At 35.6% G+C, this 21,149-nt stretch overlaps 3 protein-coding genes and 1 pseudogene across 6 annotated transcripts; 1 reads left to right on the forward strand and 3 right to left on the reverse strand.

The window, feature by feature from the left end:
- The first annotated feature begins 1,622 nt into the window (after positions 1 to 1,622).
- On the forward strand, positions 1,623 to 6,025 carry LOC107567640 (protein nepro homolog). Of its 2 annotated transcripts, none has more exons than XM_016253349.1 (9): positions 1,623 to 1,732; positions 2,161 to 2,315; positions 2,449 to 2,537; positions 2,621 to 2,749; positions 2,848 to 2,925; positions 3,958 to 4,325; positions 4,407 to 4,471; positions 5,071 to 5,285; positions 5,403 to 6,025. In XM_016253349.1, exons 1-9 carry the CDS (start codon positions 1,648 to 1,650, stop codon positions 5,770 to 5,772), a joined length of 1,554 nt encoding a protein of 517 aa, XP_016108835.1. In that variant the 5' UTR covers positions 1,623 to 1,647; the 3' UTR covers positions 5,773 to 6,025. The 2 variants fall into 2 exon arrangements, with proteins under 2 accessions (XP_016108835.1, XP_016108834.1); XM_016253348.1 differs by having other exon boundaries at positions 5,053 to 5,285; positions 5,403 to 6,024.
- Positions 6,026 to 7,271: 1,246 nt separating this feature from the next.
- Positions 7,272 to 10,539, reverse strand: LOC107567638 (toll-like receptor 13; annotated as a pseudogene).
- Positions 10,540 to 11,627: 1,088 nt separating this feature from the next.
- On the reverse strand, positions 11,628 to 14,215 carry LOC107567642 (ileal sodium/bile acid cotransporter-like). Its single transcript, XM_016253354.1, has 6 exons — positions 13,644 to 14,215; positions 13,011 to 13,129; positions 12,837 to 12,925; positions 12,577 to 12,752; positions 12,271 to 12,428; positions 11,628 to 12,139 (listed from the first exon to the last, which is right to left on the reverse strand). Exons 1-6 carry the CDS (start codon positions 14,024 to 14,026, stop codon positions 11,967 to 11,969), a joined length of 1,098 nt encoding a protein of 365 aa, XP_016108840.1. The 5' UTR covers positions 14,027 to 14,215; the 3' UTR covers positions 11,628 to 11,966.
- Positions 14,216 to 14,775: 560 nt separating this feature from the next.
- Positions 14,776 to 19,171, reverse strand: LOC107567641 (GTP-binding protein 8-like). 3 transcript variants are annotated; one of them, XM_016253353.1, is made up of 7 exons: positions 18,320 to 19,171; positions 17,940 to 18,038; positions 17,726 to 17,856; positions 17,453 to 17,552; positions 16,927 to 17,045; positions 15,829 to 15,960; positions 14,776 to 15,737 (listed from the first exon to the last, which is right to left on the reverse strand). In XM_016253353.1, exons 1-6 carry the CDS (start codon positions 18,635 to 18,637, stop codon positions 15,873 to 15,875), a joined length of 855 nt encoding a protein of 284 aa, XP_016108839.1. In that variant the 5' UTR covers positions 18,638 to 19,171; the 3' UTR covers positions 14,776 to 15,737; positions 15,829 to 15,872. The 3 variants fall into 3 exon arrangements, with proteins under 3 accessions (XP_016108839.1, XP_016108838.1, XP_016108836.1); XM_016253352.1 differs by having other exon boundaries at positions 14,776 to 15,960; positions 18,320 to 18,843; positions 19,106 to 19,170; XM_016253350.1 differs by having other exon boundaries at positions 14,776 to 15,960.
- Between the last annotated feature and the right edge of the window lie 1,978 nt (positions 19,172 to 21,149).

The raw sequence follows: 21,149 nt of genomic DNA on the forward strand, positions 1-21,149 counted from the left end.
TGAAACTATAATGATGTAAATTGTAAAAAAATATATATTTTAACTGACTAGTTATTTTTCCTTTACTGAAAAATAACCAATATGTAAGCTGTGCGCCAGTGTAAAATAATGCTTTTTTTTCTTCTTCAAAATACATGTATATGACAAACACTATACATGATATAAACAATAAACATTATACATGAAATTAACAATTTCACACTAGAGGGGCTGTATACAAAGACAAATGTATATAAAAATATTAAAGCGTTTACAAACTTTCACCGTTTTAATTGCTTTTTGTTTCATAGAAAATCGTATAGTATCAATATAATGCTCCATTTCCTTCCTAAAAGAAAAAATACTTTTTTTTTTGCATGAGAACTTACATTTGTGAATATGAAATTTTGCATGTAAAAAAAATAAGATTTATCATGTAAACGTGACTGTGCTTTTCATTGCTGTTCTCCAATATACTAAATAATAATCTTTCCATAACAAAACAAAATGATTATCAAAGTTTCCGTATGTTAACTGTGTTCTGTGTTACAGATTATGTAAGAATAATACATTATGAATAAAGATCATAATTATTAAAAAAACAAGTTATTAGTATTATCATCATTAAAATTGCATTTGAATTGAGTACTATTTGGGATATTTATTAATAAACTATTAAAATCATATTATTATTCATATTGAGAGGACATTTGCTTGCAAACAATATGACTCACCATTTGTTTGTAAGCTACACGTTTGATACACAGTGGCTATAACAAGTTTACACCCTCCTGGTAAAATTGCAGCTTTTTGAGATTTTTTGAGAAAAATGAATCCAGGTAAAATCGTGTCTAATCTTTTTCCACCTGCTGTATTAAAAGCAAAAGGTGTTTGACATGACATGATTATACGTGGCTTATTTTTCATCGCAAAAACATTGTTTCAATGTGTAGATTTTTATAGCCACCTTTTACTAGTTGAAAGCTAGGGGAAAATTAAACTGCTTCAATATAGTATTTTTGTTTTATGAAACTATAATGATGTAAATTGTAAAAAAATATATATTTTAACTGACTAGTTATTTTTCCTTTACTGAAAAATAACCAATATGTAAGCTGTGCGCCAGTGTAAAATAATGCTTTTTTTTCTTCTTCAAAATACATGTATATGACAAACACTATACATGATATAAACAATAAACATTATACATGAAATTAACAATTTCACACTAGAGGGGCTGTATACAAATACAAATGTATATAAAAATATTAAAGCGTTTACAAACTTTCACCGTTTTAATTGCTTTTTGTTTCATAGAAAATCGTATAGTATCAATATAATGCTCCATTTCCTTCCCCTAAAAGAAAAAAAACTTTTTTTTGCATGAGAACTTACATTTGTGAATATGAAATTTTGCATGTAAAAAAATAAGATTTATCATTTAAACGTGACTGTGCTTTTCATTGCTGTTCTCCAATATACTAAATAATAATCTTTCCATAACAAAACAAAATGATTATCAATATTTTGTACAATAAAATTACATACATTTTGCCAAAATAGCAGCGCAAAAGAATGCTGTGCGTGTACCTTTTAGGACCTGTGACGTAATCACGTGAACAGGCGTATGATTGGCTGGTTTTCTCTCCCCGGCCTTCAGCTGTAAACATGGCGCAAGAACCCTGGAATAAAACTTGTATCCCGTTTCCAAGTGCTGTTTCTTCGAGTCGAATCCCATTTACTGACTCAAGTGGTATGTTCTGATATTTTAACCCCTAACGTTATATCTACTCTACACTTTACTACAAAGAGCTCGTATAAAGCATGTAAAGAAATGTTTTTCTGTGACTGAGCTGAGCACGTGGATCCGGTAGATTCAGGTAAAACGGTGGACAAGTGATATCATTTGTAAGCAGCGATAAAGCATTTGACTTAACTTTTGATCTCTTCAGATAGTCGCGTTGTCCAATACAAGACTTGTTTACTGGTGTTAGTGTAATGCAATGCTATTAGTTAAATAAGTGCAGTGTTTTTATTTTGTAAAGTAATTGCACGTGTTTGTTGTGTATTATGTATATATGCACGTACTGTATAGAACGACTGAACTTTGAATGACTAAACATATAACTTAAGTACAATTATATAGGCTGCATGACATTGTAATGATGTTTCTCTGTCTAGATATCTTGATTGCAAGTCTGCTGACTGACTGTGAGAAGGTTTTGACCCTGTTATGCAGTGAAGTCCTACAGGCAGAAATCCGTGTTCTTTACGAACTTCTTTACGTTTTGAACAACGGCTTCAGACAACACAAGCCGTTCAGAGCATTAAAACAGGTGGGAACCAAGTACTTCAATGTACATATTGTGTGCATGCATATTTAGTATTGTGTAATTATGTCAAGACCGTGATAAAAATCCTTAATTAATTTATTTGCAATGTATGATCGCATATTTACATAATTTTCAGGTTGAGCAATGCATAAACCGTTTGAAAGAGATGAAGTTACAAGCAGCAGTGGACGATCTGAAGGAACTGTGTCCAGACAAATTTCAGAGGTAAGGTATAGGTTAAACAAATTATACACTTTTTTTTTTTTCTTCCATATCATGGTTTTGAGAATATGTGTATCTCTGTGTAGGGATGCTGGAGCAGAGGTTGGGGCGTGTGACGTTCCCAGTCAGCCCATGTTGGAGTGGCTCTGTCTCAAACTACTAGGAGCCTCCAGTCTTTTAGCCCGAACGCTGGAGCGGTGCACCCACGCTTTCATGTATCCTAAATGTTCACATTCACAACCATGTACTTTGGTTAGAAAATTCTTATGATAGAAGAACTGTGCGTGGCTATGATCCTTCACACCCCTGTCAGACTGACACGGCAGCACCTGCTGCTAAGCGAGTTCGTTGTGCTGAATGTGGTGATGGCCAGCATGCTTAGTCGTCTCTGGTGAGTCTGTGTACCAGTATAATTTACCATATCATCGCTGAATTCCCATAGAGTTATTTCCTGAAGATGCTAAGTTGGGAAACTGCAGGGATGGAGCAGCATTTCATATTTGTGACCCTGGAGCACAAAACCGTAAAAATACGTAGCACGGGTATATTTGTAGCAATAGCCAACAATACATTGTATGGGTCAAAAATATCAATTTTTCTTTTATGCCAAAAATCATTGGGATATTAAGTAAAGATCATGTTCCATTAAGATGTTTTGTGAATTTCCTACCGTAAATATATCAAAACTCAATTTTTGATTAGTAATATACATTGCTAAGAACTTAATTTGGACAACTTTAAAGGTGATTTTCTCAGTATTTAGATATTTTTTTCACCCTCAAATTTCAGATATTCAAATAGTGGTATCTCGGCCAAATATTGTCCTATCCTAACAAACCATACATCAGTGGAAAGCTCATTTATTCATCTTTCAGATGATGTATAAATCTCAATTTTAAAAAAAAATGTACCTTTATGACTGGTTTTGTGGTCCAGGGTCAATTCCTTTTCATTCTTGATTTTGACTTAGTTCAGTATAATCAAAGATATTCATTTGACTTTGTATTTTTACTTTTGTAAAAAAAAAAAAAGCTGCTTGGTTTGAAATTTACTTTTGTGTGAGATGGCTACATTGTTACACTATTAACAACAGACATTGGACCTTTTTTTACCCAGAACATTTTGGCAAAATGTCTCTAATGTGAATGCATTGTTAGGGTTAGGTTAGAGTATTTATAACTAGCTATATATCAAAACAATAGATGTCCATGAAATGTCCCCATTAAGTAAATGTGTGTTTATAATACCGTAATATGAAACACCAAAATGTTAAGAATTGTTTCAGAAAATATACCAATATATTAAACATTTACTGGCTTGCTTATGGATAGCTTTCAAAACAAAATTGAATAATGTGCAACAAATATAATTCTGAAATGGGATAACAGATTTTTTTTTTCTGTCACATTTTATAATTTTTTAGGGTGTTCTTCAGAGGTATTCTGAGAGCCCTCATCCCCATGTACAAAAGAACCACTGAACTCCTCCAGAAGGTGTCTCAGTCTCAGCCCATGGCCTACCTGACAGACTTCACCCTGCCTGGGGACCTGAAAGACTTCCTGTGCCTCTCATACCCAGATCTACTGTTGGAAGAAGGCACCAAAGACCCTTTAAGGGCCAAAAAAGGGAAACAAAAGTCCAACTTTTCTCTCCTTTCCAGGTTGTTTGAGGGTAAAGGGCATGAAGATGGTGATGGAGAAGAGGAGAGAGAGATGATGCCAATAATAGCTGCCGGTTATGATGAAGGTTCTAGTCTGGACCTGGGGGCAGCAGTTTTACAGCGACGGCCAGGTTATTTGGGTTTTCTTACCAATTATGTTTTTGTGTAATTTATACTGCTTTTCTTTTATATATTTGCTTGTAATTCTCCAGATGTCTCACCCTGTGGACTGGACATGAAGGTTGTGCTTCAACAATCTTGTAAATCCACCAAACGGGTATTTAATCTTGATTTGTATGATGTCATTGACTAGTCCTAGGATGTTACTATTTCTGTTTTTGCCACTCACATTTATATCAGATCTGTGGAAGCCCATTTCCACCACGTAAGAAAAAAACAAAAAACATGCTTTGGTAACTTAAAACTTTAAAAGTAGGAATTATGGCATAACAAGTTGAAATTGACATATGCGATAAATTTAAATTGACATAAAATATCAAAATTAAGATTATTTTTTTAAATCTCATAATTGACTGTCATAATTTCAATTTAGTATGACATGTCATAATTCTGATTTGTCATAATTGATTTTTTTACATCATAATTTTGACTTTAAAAGTCAAAATTGACATACATAAGTCATAATTATGAAATAAAGTCATAATTTCACATTTTAAAGTCATAATTTTGACTTTGTATCTCATGTTTATACTTAGAAAAGCATGTTTCTTTTTTTCTTTTGTGGCGGAAATGGGCTTCTATACAAATCAAACTGAAGTACATTTTTGAGAAAAATAATATGCTGTCATTATCATAGAAATGCAATCACTGGTTAATTTTGATACATTCTTCCCAAAGATGTCTCTGGAGCCAGAGATGAAAATGGACATCTCAAGTCAAGCTGCAGTCTTTCAAAAGAGGAAGTTCTTGAAGTCACTGAGGAAGGTGTCTTCTTTCAGAAATATGGCTGCCCATCTGAAGGAAATGATGCACTGGTGCCGGAGTAGTAAGTTTCATCAAGAGCGTAAGCACCTGGCCTTCTTGCACCTGAAATGTCTGAGAATGGAGAGTCTGGAAGCTGAAGGTGTCAGGTACAAAAAATACTCTTAAATGAAATTTGTGTTTCTTAATCATTCTTAAAAATATAAATTATTTCAGCAGGAGTGTATATCATATCTAATCATATATATATATATTTCTAAACTCAGGGTGGAGAAGAGATTGAAGAGGTTTAAGTTAAAAGTTCAAAAGGCATTGCTGCTTCAAAACACTTTGCCACAAAAACATTCCAGTTCCTTCATTGCACTTTGGAGAACTCGGTGGCACCATGGAAGCTTCATGGCACGCTACAGAACTGCCAGACGTAGATCTGCATTTTCCAGGAAGTGTTCTAGACCAGTTAAAGACTTGTTTGTTTCATTGAAACACAGGCCACAGCAACAATCCTCAAAAGAAGAGGTGTCAGGAAACAATAAGGTACCTGGAGCTGAGGAAAAAATGGACTTGCAGACTGCCTTGCAGAAACCAAATGTGCTAAATGATGATATTGATGATATTTTTGCATCACTTGGATTTTAAGTGGTTCCTAGTGTTGGTTGAATAGATTTTTTTTTTTTGACAAACCTGGGCACAAATATCGACCACATCACTGTAATAAAAGCTACAGTTAAATAAAATGGTGTATATTGTATGTGACTTTTTCTGCACAATTTTTATTTTGTAGAGAAATAAATGTTTAATTTTGGATTGACAGATGATTGACAATGAACTGCATGAAATGTGAAAATCCAAAGTAATAAACTGAAAGAATAAAACTAGTCAAAAGGAAGTTTGTGAACAGTTTGAAAACCATGCTAATTTCAAATTTACCATAGGTGACCCTGGACCACAAAACCAGTCATTAAGGTACATTTTTTGAAATTGAGATTTATACATCATCTGAAAGCTGAATAAATAAGCTTTACATTGATTTATGGTTTGTTAGGATAGGACATTATACAATATTTGGCCGATTTACAACTGTTTGAAAATCTGGAATCTTGAGGGTGCAAAAAAATAAACGTACTGAGAAAATCGCCTTTAAAGTTGTCCAAATGAAATTCTTAGCAATGCATATTACTAATAAAAAATTAAGTTTTTATATATTTACGGTAGGAAATTTACAAAATATCTTCATGGAACATGATCTTTACTTAATATCCTAATGATTTTTGGCATAAAAGAAAAATCAATAATTTTGACCTATACAATGTATTTTTGGCTATTGCCAGAAATATACCCTAGCGACTTAAGACTGGTTTTGTGGTCCAGGGTCACATATATAAAAAATATTCAGTTACACTTTATTTTGATAGTCGACTTTTGCAACTACATGTCTACTAACACTCAGAGTAGACTGTTAGGTTAGGTTACGGGTTAGTAGAATAAGTTAACATACTTGCAAAGTTTTTCATAGTGTGTTGTATGTTGTGGACCCATCAAAATAGTGCAGACAGCTGTATGCTAATGACTGCTAGTTGATATGTAGTTGCAACGTTACTTACTGTTAGCAGAATGTCTAAAGTGGACTATCAAAATAAAGTGTTACCAAATATTCCTGCCTCATTAAAGGTGTTCCAGGAAACAACGTAAAACATGAACTGAAACAAACACGCATAGGCCAAAATACCTTGCAACTACTGTACAGTTCTGATCAGCACATTCAGAAATAATCTGTGGTTGAGATCATAAGAAAAAGAGTTTTGAGTAGTTACTCCAAAGATCAGTCTGTGTGCACTAAATGTTTAAAGATGTGAAATGATTAAATGCAAAAACCAAATATCATGATTGCACAGTGAATTATTCTTGATGTTACACCAGGTTTATTAAAGCATATTATAAATCAGTAAATACAGTACAAAATGGTCGTTACATATATATGTATTTAAAATGAATGTTTAAAATGGTTAAATACAAAAATAGAAAATTTAAATTCAGCTTTGTGGGGGGTTTTTTCTCATCCATTTGCCAACTTAATTTTTTGTGAGAAATTGCTTTATTTTTGTCCCCTTAAACTTTACAGTATAGAATAATAAAGTTTAGTTGGTTTTATTAAAGCTCAGTTTACACGACAACCCGTCCCAGAATGCCTCATGCATCGCAGGCTCCCGTGGCCAGTATAGATTGGCCCTGCTGGTAAAAACTAGAACCTATCTATGATGGAAGGATAGCAAGCGAGATGGAATAATTTCTAGAAAGACCAGGATAAGAATGGCCCTGTGTTCTACTTGGAGCCGGTCGGTGGCAAGCTGCATCTCCAAAGAACACCAGTTGCTACCGAGGTAGTTGCGACTGACGGGACAAAGAGTCTTGCATAGATTCTGTCTGTGATGTTTTCCACAATGTCTTGTCCCAACTGAAAGTCCCAACTGTGCAGACAGAGATGCAAAAATGGATGCCTCTCATCCTTACCGCTGCAAGACACAAAAACATCATAGCGGAACTGGTGTTTTACTGTTCACGCAAAGCCTCTCGGAACCATCCACTGGCAATGCGATAGAATGGCGCAATGTATTGGCCTGCAAACTTATATGACAGAACCACAATAATAAAAACACACAAAAAGGCAGAGGTGATGGTGAAAAACAAACTTAATATCAAATGAGCAGTTCTTAGAATAATCAAGAAAGTTGAGGTGGTCATTTTTATGGTCAGTCAAGCACTGCAGTTCTTTCATGGAGGGCCTGAACATGGCAACCTGCACCTTCCTGTTGTCCTTTGCCCATGAGACCAGCCATGCATTATCACAACTGCAGGACAGACCCAAGTTTAGAAGATGGAGGTTCTTCAAACTAGTGAAATGTTCCACCAAGTTTTGAAGAATGTTGACGTTATCTTTTGACGTAAGCACTAGACCCGTCAATGCTTTCAAGCCTTTGGTCAGACTTCCATCCGGAAAGAACATTCTGCAGTTTTTCAGGATCAGCGCCTGGAGTTTTGTCAGATTGTGAAACATTATGGCCAGGTTTGGCTGCTTTGTCAATTCAGTGTTTTCCAGTTTTAGGGTTTTTAAATGATCAAGCTGATTGATTACAGCCAAGTCTCCAATGTTGCCTGAGAACATGGACTCAAATTCCAGCTTGACAACCGATCTTACATATTTCCCAATGAATTCATTTCCACAGTTCACATATGATGCATTTATCTTAAGAGTGACTACCGAGTTTAAGAGTGAACGGTTGCAGTCGTCAATGGTCACATATTTACTTTTGATGTGGAAGTTTAGACCCTGACCCAGTGTAGCATTATTGCCGATCACAAACTGCATTGGTCTGTCATCTGAACTTATTAAAACATTACTTAAATTATATGGAATAATTCCAAACATGTCAGAAAAATGCAGTCTGATCAGTGGCACGTCAGGTGGGAAGTTCAGATCTCCCAGCAGAAGTGAACTAAGGTTAATCAGATGTCCAAATGATTTCGATTCTATACGAATTAAAGGATTTCCTTGTATATCTAAGACCATAAGTCTATATAAACCACTGAATGTGTGTTGATACATGTAAGAAAACTTGTTGCTACAGAAGTTTAGCTCTTTTAACTTGTGCAATCCAATGAAAGCAAAATCTTCTATGTTGGAAATGTTACTTATGGATAAGTCCAGAATTTCAAGATCTGTAAAACACAAAAATTGGTGCGAAACTATCTTATGTTGTTTGTGCTCAGATGTCCAAATGATTTCGATTCTATACGAATTAAAGGATTTCCTTGTATATCTAAGACCATAAGTCTATATAAACCACTGAATGTGTGTTGTGTTGATACATGTAAGAAAACTTGTTGCTACAGAAGTTTAGCTCTTTTAACTTGTGCAATCCAATGAAAGCAAAATCTTCTATGTTGGAAATGTTACTTATGGATAAGTCCAGAATTTCAAGATCTGTAAAACACAAAAATTGGTGCGAAACTATCTTATGTTGTTTGTGGTTAGCATCATAAAAGACAGATTTTTGACTGTCTGTGGAAATGAAGCACAAAGAGATCTGGTCTGAGCACATGCTTAATTATGTTGACAATAGTGAGATTTCTGAAAATCGGAAAGACTGAATGTACATCTGAGACATTTACAATCTTGTCTATAAATGTTACCTTTGAGAATAATTCTCTTAATATCTTCACAGCAGTCTGATATATTAGTAGGAGTTGGTGGCAAGTGAATAGTCTCATAACGAACGTCTTAAGCCTCAACTGAATATAACTGTTGCAGCACACAAGTCATCAACGTTAAGCACATTCACTCTGATGATCAAAGCATTGATTTGTCAATAATCATGCAGATTTACGTTACAAACTTATAGAATTGTACAGTAAGAAGGTTATTTCCTTTAACCAGGAAATTAACGTTCTTAGAATTGACAAGACGGTTGACCCTGAGTGGTCAGCTAAATATCTACAGTGGATCTAAAATAGGAATAGTTAATTATAACTAGTTATGGTTAATTATTCATATTTCCCCATGAGCTGATCCGCTACATGTTGCAGCACACAAGTCATCAACGTTAAGCACATTCACTCTGATGATCAAAGCATTGATTTTATAAACTCCAATTAAAGAACGATCTCTGAGGAAATCAGTGTTTGAAACAAAGTCCAAGATAAAGACATTTCCCGAAACTTCTAAGGCTCCCTCATCTACACGACACTTGTCCTAGATACAAATGTAACTCTTCAATATCGAACACAGAGAAGTTTAGGTACTGAAGTCTATTTAGCTCATATTCCTTTAGCTTAAACATCTTCAGTGATTTTGCTCTTGCCAGTCGAAACAGGACCTCAGATATATCCTTCAAACACACATTGAGTATGTTTAATTCTCACAACTGAGGAATCATTTCAAAAACATTTAGTGGCAATAATGCTAAACTGTACCGCGAAAGAGACAAATAGTTCAAGATCTAGATCTAAATCAAGAGCTACCTCACAACAGATTTCTAGAGACAAGAAAGACAATGTTAATGAAGTTACATTGGTCAATCCATTAAAAGCCTCTGGAAGGATCTCTGAAAAACATCTAATTTCGAGGTATTCCAAAGAAACAAAGCGTGAGAATGAGTCTGGAGCCAAGGCACCATGACAGTCTCGTTCCATTTGATCACCAAGTTTAAGCAAGTTTGATGGAAGTCCACGCAGATCTTCTTTAACGTCAGTGACATGATGGCACTCAGCAATGTTTGTTTTTCCAGCACAGGTTGTGGCAACAGGAAACTCTTGCATATCACTGTAGAACAGGCATTTAACAGCAAGCCAAGAACATACACATGAAGTCTTCAGAAACAATATGAAGAGTGAGAAAAGAGGCACCATCTTCCATTCCTCAACGATCATGTAATTAACCATGTCAGAACATTTGAGCAAGAACTAAACTTCCCTTTTCTGTTTCCAAATTCTATTAATGTGTGACTCTTAGTCTCTTGCCTTATGTCTCTGTTGTATTAACACATACATATGAGAGCTTAAAGGGAAGTTCAGTCATCATTTTTTATTCAACGTCATGTCCTATCTTTCTCATATGGATAGTAAAAGATATTTTAGAAAATGTCACGGAAGTCAATAGGCACCAAAACTGGCTATCAACATTCTTCATCAAAATATCTTCGTTTGTGTTCCACAGAAGCACAAAAGTCATGCTATTTTGGAACAACATGAGGGTGAGCAAATGATGACAATTCTCTTTTAGGTTAAAGTTCTGAAAGACCATTTAGCCATTCTGAGCTGATTATTATTCAGCAGAATCATTTGATCAAATTCCAACAATTTGTAATATTTATTGGACGAAGGTTAATGAAACCTTAAATAAGCTGATTTAAGAGCAATCTCATAAGAATTATCCTCATGCAGGGTATAATACATTCCCAACATAATCAGCTTCTGGTGTAGTAAAAAAAATCATGACATTTTAAAGTCTGTTAGGATCAAGATCTGACATCACCTTTTTGAATATATATATATATAAAAAAAAAATTGTTTATTTTGTTTTGCATATAAATACCACCAACAAAATGAAAAAAAGTCAAACATTGCATGAAATGCCAATCAAATTTTTTTCAGAGCTTGTAAGCAATGTTTATGTTAATGTTTAAATGTTAAGTAATTTAAAGCAATTAAAGAAAAAATAAAGAAAGAAATCCCTATTGTTTTGGTCCCCATGCACGTGGAAAAATACTATTGCTCAATCTTGGTAACATTTTGGTAATAAAAAGGCTTACAATGTAAGTATACATTTTCTGTACTATACATAAATAATTTAAAAAACAAAACATTAAAGGTCCATTACAATTATGTGTATACAAAGTAACATTTAAATAAATTAGCTTACATTCAACCTACTAGACATATGTAATATATGTTTTCTTAAATTATTAAATATTTCACTTTTATTACATTGGTGTTGGAATTTCTAGCATTTTTAGGGCATTTGAGGAGAGTCAGCGTATTTCAGTAAATATGCTGAATCTAAGGTATATTAATTGAAATTTGAAGACCAAAAACAAAACATAACACAAAATACACAGACAAAACACAGCTTTGTGTTAGTAAACCTGTGGGCATACTCAACGTAAAAACCATGTTTTTTTTTTATAATGTGGGAAAGTGCATCCACTTGTCTCGACTGGGGTTGAGTTTATCCATATACTCTCTGGTTGAGCTTGAATAGCATGTTCAAAGTTCCTGCCTCCAGAAGGTCAGTGCTGACCGCTCTGGTTACACAGGCTAGCAGAATGATGTTTGGCTCACAACTTTGTACCTTTGTCCTTATTCTCAGTGTTGCCATTCTCATCAGTGTGAAAGCCACCATTCTCCAAGGCGTAATTCTGCTTATCCTGATCCTCAACTGTGCTCCGTGCGCCTTCCCCATCCTCCTCTGCCGATGTCCCTCGCCTGCAGCGCTTTATAGAGTAATAAACTGCAAATACATCAAGGGACATCATGATATGACTTAGCAACATTTTAAATTAAAATGAATGTTATGATTTCCAAAACAAGCAATCATATTTCCAATGAGTAAATGCAGAGTGAACAAGAGTTTCTTCTTACGTCCTATCGCAATCCCAGCTACAACCAGTTGAAAGATACTGTAGATTAAGGGGAAAGCGAACATGAGCTCAAGCTCCGCAGGACTGAAGGAAAGCTGGGTAATAGTACTGGCCAGCTGCGAGTTCTGCATGCCTGTTTCTAAAGCGATGGTGCGGCACCTGCAACACGTTCATGAGAAATAAACCATCACAAAGTGTTTTTCTTCAGACATTTTGCCACATTTATTGACCCCTTACAGGATTTGCGCTAACTGTTCCAACAAACCATCTAATGCCTTGTGGGAAGACAAAATTTACAGATTTTTACCTGTACCAAGGTTGTCCCACAAAGCGTGCCAGGAGAAAGCCCAGGCCAAAGCCAATAAATGGATAAATGGTACCAATGATCCAAAGTGAAGGAGCAATGGTCCATGAGGACTGATACAGAACACCACCTATGACTGCAATGATGATGATTAGGAGGATTCCTACCACAGATCCCACCTATACATACAAAAGCAAAACACTTGTGAAGCTACATGGAATGCATACGAGTTTACAATATTAAACACAGAAACAAAAACTTACCTTGAGGATCTTTTTGGCTGCTTTGGGCCACCTGTGTTTTGTGTATATCCCAAGACAGACAGGCACAAGTAAAGTCACTAGTGTGATTCCTGGAAAAATCATCAGCAACATTTAAGACTAAACAAATGCATAAAATGGAAAATCTTGTGTTTCGGTCATTTGAGGCTGGTTTACCGATGCTGTCGTAAGGGATCTGGATAGCATCGCCTGAAGTCCAGACTGTGGTGTAGACGAACAGACAAAGAGGCATCATTCCCAGAGCCAGAATTGAAGAACATGCTGTCATGCTGATGCTATGGGCGGCAGAAATCAGCATTTAGTTGTGCTCTAAAAATGGTCATTCTGTCTTTATAAACATGCATCAATGGATTACGATAAATCGAATCAAATTGCAAGTGCTGTTCAAATAATTTGGGTCTAGTTATGCTAAAGGACAATAAAGTATTTTAAAACTTTCTCAAATACACTATAAATCACAGTACCTTTATTATTATACTAAAATAATAAACAATAAAATATTATATAATAAAGACAAAAATAATTTTGAAATTCTACATGATTTTAGAATCAAGTCCCATCTATAAATATAATTTACTAAGCAGATAAAATAGCAAAAAATCTAGTTCAGCCTAGTAGACATCTTATGCGAACAATTAAGTAAATCTACAAATGACACTGCTGCATTTAAAACCACAGACTTCGTTTAAAAGAGCTGGTGTTTACACACAGTTCATTTCTGGGATCTAGAAAGCCTTCAGTGTTACAAGTAACAAAGATATTGAAAAGTGAACAGATTGATAGTCTTACCTTAGGTCCATGTCTCCATCAAGCCAGTAGCAGAAAACATTGGAGCTGGAACCTCCAGGGCAACAGCCCATGATGATGATAACTATAGCCTGGATTGGAAGCACGTTGAAAATCAATGAAAGCGCAAAGGCTGTGAAAGGCATGATGCCAAACTGGCACAGGAAACCGATGAAAATGCCCCAGGGTCTGCGGATGTGCACCCAGAGCTTTCTTGCTTCGACAGTGCAACCCATTGAAAACATGACCAAGGCCAGCATGATGGTAAGCGTGGTGCTCATCACCATGCCGAGGATGTCATTGAACGGATCACGGGGCACCAGGCAGGACGTGCCCATGCAGATGGTGGCATTTACGGGGCAGATGGGCTCTGGTTGCTCGCACATGTTGACTAAAGTGAGTTTGAATTAAGTGGGGAAGAAATAAAAGTAGGATCCTGTAGGGAAGATGGTGTAGATTCCAATCGAAAGGTTGCAGAGATGATGCTTCTTTGAGAAAAGGCGCTAAGATTCCAGAATGTTTCTATACATTTTCCAAAACACCTTCTTTCCCCCCTCAGATCCCTCTTTCCTGCATCCCGGGTGACAAAAATTGAACTTTTACCTGTCTCTTAGAGCTTTAATATATGTCTGGGGTCTATAAAATTCAGAGAAAAAATGTTGAAAAATAATTAACTTGCTGCAAATGTTTTATGGGGTCAGTGTCCAAATGCCAACACATCAAATAAAGAGAGGGCGAGAAAAAAGAAAAGAAAAAGAGAATGTAATTGTTCAGGTTAAGTTCAGACACAATAAATGCAATTGCACCCTCTTGCCATTTTATAACACTGTGGCACTTAAATTTTATTGTTTTTCTCCAGGTATGGCCCTGTACCATCACCACACCCGCTGTTTCTGAGTGGAGAAGACATGATGCCTACCTGACCCAAAACTGAATGTGCGTCATACGGATGAAAAAAAAGTCATAAACTGTATGATTCTCTTTAAAGGATCCTTTAGAGATATAGGAGACAATAGGAATGCATGATACCTCACTCACATTTCTTTCAATACAATAATGCACACACGTATACCCTGTACCTTTAGTAAGTAAATGTTTTATTATTTATTTTTTTTATTAAACAGTTTGAGGCGCTTATATAACTACATAAACAGTATAACATCTGTAAGGACACTTAGGTGCAAAGTACATTGATGGAATTGGTATATACAGCTCTCACAGGGTATGTAAAAAAATAAAAACATAAAAAATTAGCTTGTTTAAGGCTCTTTCAGCTGAAGGTCCCTTTTAATTGCTAAATACTATGTATTTATGAAGCTCTATTCCAGTCTTTGCGTGCCTTTTGTGGGGTTACATACCAAGCAGTTATTACACTAAGAGATTAATGAAACTTCTAAACATTTTGAACTCTGAATTCTAAAAGTTAAAAAATTAATTCAAATCCCATTATTTGAAAAGAAAGAAGTAATAATAAACAGTTCCTGAATATGTAGTTTTGGTATTGGGTTAAAATACTTGGCAAATTGAATGGATTTTAGTGTCTAAGCAACTGCAACTGAAAAAACAGTAATATGCTTTACTCAGTCAATGAAAATGACCTTGTAATACGCAATAAGAATGTTAACCTCGGGTGAAATGACAAAACCCTCCTTACCACAATTAATTTAGGAAGAGTAATGTCCGAAAAGTGTGTAACATAGACCATAGCACACCAAGTTTACAACAAACCAGGGAGAAGAAATGACCCAAGAGATCAAATTCAAGAGTAAGAAGTCTTTTTGTTATCCATTCACTGTAATCTGAAACTGATCATATCATGCGGGTACATTTTGGTTTCATCTCCAAAAGTAAAAGCAAGATTTAAAGTTGAACAGTCACTCGTAAACATTCAGAGCAACACTTTCTGTCATTTTATTTAGAAGAACAAATATTGCACTTGACTATACAGCAACAGACAGGGATGTGCATTTGTGGAATACCCTAAGATCTCACTAAAATATAAATGTTGTTAAATCATACACTTGATTCCTGGATCATTCAGGGAGTTTATACAGAGCTGCATGAATCCTGAAACCAGTAATATTGTGATACCAGCCTCTGCATTTGAAAATAATAAATACATAGATTCAATAATTAAATGGTTTAAATCAGTCATTTTCAAATTGGTTTTATGACATTGGGTCCAGACCTCAGGTTTGTCTTTGTGACGTGTGGAAAGGCAGTGCAGTACACTCACGACTGTTTAGCATTGAGCTGTAGATTTCCTGTTACATGTGTTATGAAACACCTGAGCAGATAAATCCCAGAGAACTGGACTGAACTGCAAGTCAAAGGAAGGGGAGAGAGAGAAAAAGGTTACGAGTACATGTTATAATGTACGCTACTTATCACCTTATCTGTGAAAAGTGACTTCCTGCATTGACACACAAAGCAAATGCAACTGTTTCCAGAACTCCTAGCTTTATCTTATCAGCAAGCTGATAACCATCTGACCACATTAACATTTTTCATCTAACAGAGAGAACCTTCCTCGTTTCTATAAAATGACAGGTCAGATGCACTGATATATCTGTATAACAGGATTTATCTAATTGCTGGTGATCAAGAGTACCTCAGTTGCACACTCACATAAAACCAAAAGAAGTGATGAAGGATGAGTGTGCATTATAAACTCATTACTGCTCATATGCTCATCAGCAAGATGGCATGTGAAATATCTTATAACATTCCAATGACACCATCATTTTTGTAACAATCCATGATATGGCCGATGTAGCTGAAATGCAGACACCAACAGCAGTGTAATTTTCAGCAGCCATTACTCAATAAACATTTCTTATTAAGTTATTAGATTAATATTCTCTTTAGGTTGCACTGCTTAATATTTTTGTGGCGATCATGATGCATTCTTTTCGGGATTATTTGATGAATGTAAAGCTTAAAAGAACAGCATTTATTTGAAATTTTATTTAAAAAAAATATATATTTTCTCTTTCATTGCTACTGGGATTTTTTTTTTTTTAACAATCTGCTGATTTGACGCCTAGATAATGTTATTTAGCTGGCTAACATAAATGAGGTTTGCCAGAATTGACTTGTAGTAATGTTTCAGCAAATGTGTTTTTTTGAATTAATGGAGTTACATTATGTCTCTATATTTTCCAGCTTGTTGCAAAGTTTCTTTTTGTTGAACCCTGTTTGTGTGTAAACTTTTCTGAATGCAAAATGATTATCATTATAACATAAAAAGAAATTACAAAAGAGAGTGCGTGTCTGCATATCTCACCTTACTAGAAATGGCTGTGGGAAACACGTGCTGGTTTGATTTTTAATAAAGTCCCGAAGCTGTAGAGTAAGAGCCAACAAAGTACCCTGTCGGGTTCTGTCTATTTTAGTTACCACCAGCTAAAACATGATAAAGAGAAAAAAAGGTTATTTTTTGGCATCCTTTATATATATATATATATAAAAATGCATTATTTCCAATGAAGAGACAATAAACTCATGTTGTATCTACATCTGTTATCTACATCCATATTAAAAACAGAGGCCTCGACACAATGCCAAGATACTTTCTCTGACACTCACTATGAAAAGTACACAGTGAAATTTTGTATTTCAAAAAATCTAACTTTGAATGGAATCCCCAAAAATCCCAAGTTTCAGGTGTTTTAGTTTATTTTGATGCTTTCTTTTGTCTGAGGCCCTCTGGTTGCAAACCACTGATCTAGACGGAGATGTTGATAAGAGCATATAGTACTCTAACGACCCCTGCTGGGCAGTCACAGTAAGAGCATAAGAGACAAACTCACCACATAAGGTAAATTGAACTCCTCACACATCTCCACAGCAACTAAATCTGCCTTCTGCAGACCTGCACCTCCATCCACCAGCAAGAACGTCCTCACCAGACTAGAGACACATAAATGAGGAAATCAAAGAAAGAAAAACTTTGAATTCTATCACTCATTTATATATAATGAGACAAGCTTTATAATTTACTTTTTTATAAACTCAACACAAGCATGCAAAAACAAATATCAGCATTGTGAACAAATAAAAAAACAGCATCAACTTCAACCTACTTCTGACGATCTAGAAGGTACGGTTCAACCATCTCTACAAAGTCCCGTGGGGCATTGTATCCATACCCCGGCATGTCTACAAGCGTAAAGGCCTTTCCCACAGTGAAGAAATTCAGCTTTTTGGTGTGGCCCTGTGTGAAAATGAAGACTGAGAATGAGTCATTTCTGACCATGGAGTACTGAACGGCAGAGAACATCCGACATACAGACTCACCGGAGTTTTAGAGACCCGCACATCTACCTCCGGCGCAAGAGAGAACAAGGCACGGATGAGAGAAGATTTCCCCACATTACTTCTGCCCATAAAACACACCTGCAATACAAACAAGCACTCAAAGCAAACTTGAGACACAGTTTAAAATGTCTAGTGCAGTGGTTCTCAACCAGAGGTCCGCAGGATGACTTCAAATGATTCAGAATGAATATTAATATATGAAAGCGATCTAAATGAATTAAAATGCTAAAATAAACATACAACCCAGATGTAAACTGAAATCATAATTCTTCCTCTCCCACTTTTTTGAATTCAGGTCAATTTTGAGGCCACTGTATCATTTAATCAAGTGATTACTATTAAAGACAATCTTATCTTACCTCTGGCTGTTTAAGAAGAGGTACATGGTCAAACCGGACCGCAGAAGTAGAGTAGTCGATACTATGTTTAGAGGAGGGAGTGAACAGTGTCTCTGCCTGACGGAGTTCCTCCAAGCTGGGATAAAAGATCTTGAATTCTTCCTGACTGACCTGTGAGGACAGGTGCTCCTCCAGACTGTTAAAGGGGTACAGAAGCGCCTGACGCCTCTTCTCAGGGAGCCCACACATATGTTTGATGGAGGCCAGCTGATGAACTCTCTGAGCCACCAAACCTGCTATATGTGTCTGTAGTAGAGGCAATGCCTTTGTCCTCAGCATTGTTAGAGCAATTCTTTCAGGATGACAATTGTTGCTTGTTGAAGTCAGTTTTGGGATACACTGACTGATTCATGCATTAGTCATGCAGTCATTGGGATGTTGAGTTCGCTTGCTTGATGGTTTCTGAAATGTTAATCTTTCCACTAAGATTTACTGAATCGAATAAAATGGTTCATGTCTATCCACTTGGATCCTGTGTTGGGAGTCTTTACACATACCGAAGCCAATCAGTCAGCATTTAAATCATTTTACAAATAGACATATGCATTCTGACAAGTTTTAAGAAGCTGTAATCATAATACACAACAGTGAAACACACATCTAACGTCTTATTGCAAGCCGGATGTCATCTCAAGGTCTTAAATTCATTCGATTTAAAGTTTCTTTACAGCCCAAAATGCACCTGTTCGCTCAAAAGCACATTCATAAATACTATTACATCAGTGAAATAATGTTTATGACACCTACTGTTTAAGGAGAATGCAAAAAATGCGATTTATTGAGGCTAAACCGTGCAGTTACGCATGTTACATCTGAATCAACCCGGGGGAAACAGACAGAAGAACAAAGGTTCCGCCTTATACTGAAGACACACGGGAAAAGTGTACCCTAAAGATGAATTTTTACCAAACGTATATGTTTATTTCTCACTATGCTACTATATGTTTATTGTGTATATATGGATTGTATATTGTGTGTATTGCCTTTTACAGCACTTTTACAGGGGCTTAAAGTGTAAGCACACACTTTGGTTGCTAGATTGTAAAAATTGCAAACCTCAAAGAAATAATAGAAAATAAATAGAAATCAAATTTTTCTGAAGGCAATTTTAGGCAATTTGTCTCTCAGTTTAATCTTTCAATTTATGCATGCTTTATTGGCATGACAAAAACTATACATTTGCAAAGCAACGGCATAGGCTATACAAAATGTGTGAAAAGTAAAGTACAATGACATTAGTGCAAATACTTAATGTTTACAATGGAAAAAGTAGTATAAAGTTAAATAATAATAAAAATAGCAATAGTCTGAAAGCTACAGTGTAATATTTGTGCTATTTGTACTGACATAAATCTGACCATTAGAGGGCAGCAATGTCTAACAATTATAAAACGCATAATCAGAGTTTCTCTTTTCAGAACTTTATACATTTTCAGTAGCCCACGTCTTGTTGCATTCTACAGCAGACCTAAAACAAATATTTCTTAATAATAATGATACCGACTCTTGAAAAAGTCATATTATGTAGAATTCAATTGTTTATGCATGTATTTACAGTGCATGATTACATTCATAGAAATATATAACAAACCTATTTCTTTATGCTACATCTCTGGAACTCAGTTAGGTTTATTGCTTAACTGAGTTCAGCAAGGTGTCACCCTGACAGTCACCCTGCCCGACCTTTCACTGCCAGAAAGTGAATGGGTACAGTTGTGAATTTATCCCTAGTAAGAATGTGAGCTGTAATGGCCTTTAAATCAGTATAGGGCTGCTGTACATACCACAGAGAGTTGAAGGGAGCAGTTATGGGGACGGTTATTGCCCACTATCTAAAATATTTATAGAGCTGTAGGAAGAGGACGTTACAGCCAAACCTGGAACAACCTCCAATATCCTAATTCAACCATCAGCTATTACTGGATAAACCAGCATACTGACATGAGATCAGCCAGTATGAGCTGCATAACCTAGCATTTATAGCTTTCTTACAAAAACCCAGACTGGAATAACAACATAAACCAGAGAAAACTCGCTTATATCTGTAAACTGTATTAAAGAAGGACTGATGACCTAAACTTAGCCATTCCTTATGAAGGCACAAACTGAATTTCCTTTCTCAACACTAAACCCAATGGGCAGACACACAGATCACATTGATAAAGAGAGAGATACTGTATGTGAAGTGTGAAAAAAATGGAAGGAAAGTCTAGTAGGCGGAGAAGAATTGATAAGCAGCTAAATGAGTTTGGAATTGAGCACAGGAGTGAATAATGAAAGAATCAGAATACTAAATGGAAATATGGAAAGAACTAGATGGATGCAGATCAGAGGCGGACAGTAACTAAGTACATTTACTTGAGTATTGTACTTAAGTACACTTTTTGAGTATCTGTACTTTACTTGAGTATAATTTTTTCTGGAAACTTATGACTTTAACTTCACTATATTTGAAAGACAAGTATTGTACTTTTCACGTCCCTACATTTCTATCAAGATCCGCAAAGTAGAAAGTCGTTAGCAGCTTTGAAAATCAGTGGGTGATTTTTTTCTTCTCTAAAACGTGACTTTCTATTTTTCAGACAGTTTATCAGTAATCACTCTTGGGGCTACATGAAGTGATTTCCCAGCATTTTTTGAGCACTGACCAGTTCCAAATGTGATATTTATTTACAACAATTCAATAATAAGAAGTTAATATTGTGGTATATATTAGACACAATATTGTCTGATTTTGCTAAATTGTGTAGGTGAAAATATTACCTATAAAGCCACAGAAGGACTGTTGTGC

The sequence above is a fragment of the Sinocyclocheilus grahami genome, unplaced genomic scaffold, assembly GCF_001515645.1.
Source record: "Sinocyclocheilus grahami isolate Dianchi unplaced genomic scaffold, SAMN03320097.WGS_v1.1 scaffold1176.1, whole genome shotgun sequence".
Taxonomy (NCBI): domain Eukaryota; kingdom Metazoa; phylum Chordata; class Actinopteri; order Cypriniformes; family Cyprinidae; genus Sinocyclocheilus; species Sinocyclocheilus grahami.

Bases quoted from the DNA above. Each gene is read 5' to 3' on its own strand.
- LOC107567640 (XM_016253348.1), top strand. From the start codon at position 1,648: ATGGCGCAAGAACCCTGGAATAAAACTTGTATCCCGTTTCCAAGTGCT. The intron at 2,538-2,620 runs GTAAGGTATAGG...ATCTCTGTGTAG, and splicing joins TGTCCAGACAAATTTCAGAG to GGATGCTGGAGCAGAGGTTG. The intron at 4,472-5,052 runs GTATTTAATCTT...TTCTTCCCAAAG, and splicing joins CTTGTAAATCCACCAAACGG to ATGTCTCTGGAGCCAGAGAT.
- LOC107567642 (XM_016253354.1), bottom strand. From the start codon at position 14,026: ATGTGCGAGCAACCAGAGCCCATCTGCCCCGTAAATGCCACCATCTGC. The intron at 12,753-12,836 runs GTAAGTTTTTGT...TTGTATGTATAG, and splicing joins CAGCCAAAAAGATCCTCAAG to GTGGGATCTGTGGTAGGAAT. The intron at 12,429-12,576 runs GTAAAAATCTGT...AACGTGTTGCAG, and splicing joins GTGGGACAACCTTGGTACAG to GTGCCGCACCATCGCTTTAG.
- LOC107567641 (XM_016253353.1), bottom strand. From the start codon at position 18,637: ATGCTGAGGACAAAGGCATTGCCTCTACTACAGACACATATAGCAGGT. The intron at 17,046-17,452 runs GTGAGTTTGTCT...ATCATGTTTTAG, and splicing joins AGTTCAATTTACCTTATGTG to CTGGTGGTAACTAAAATAGA. The intron at 15,961-16,926 runs GTGAGATATGCA...TTTGACTTGCAG, and splicing joins CCACAGCCATTTCTAGTAAG to TTCAGTCCAGTTCTCTGGGA.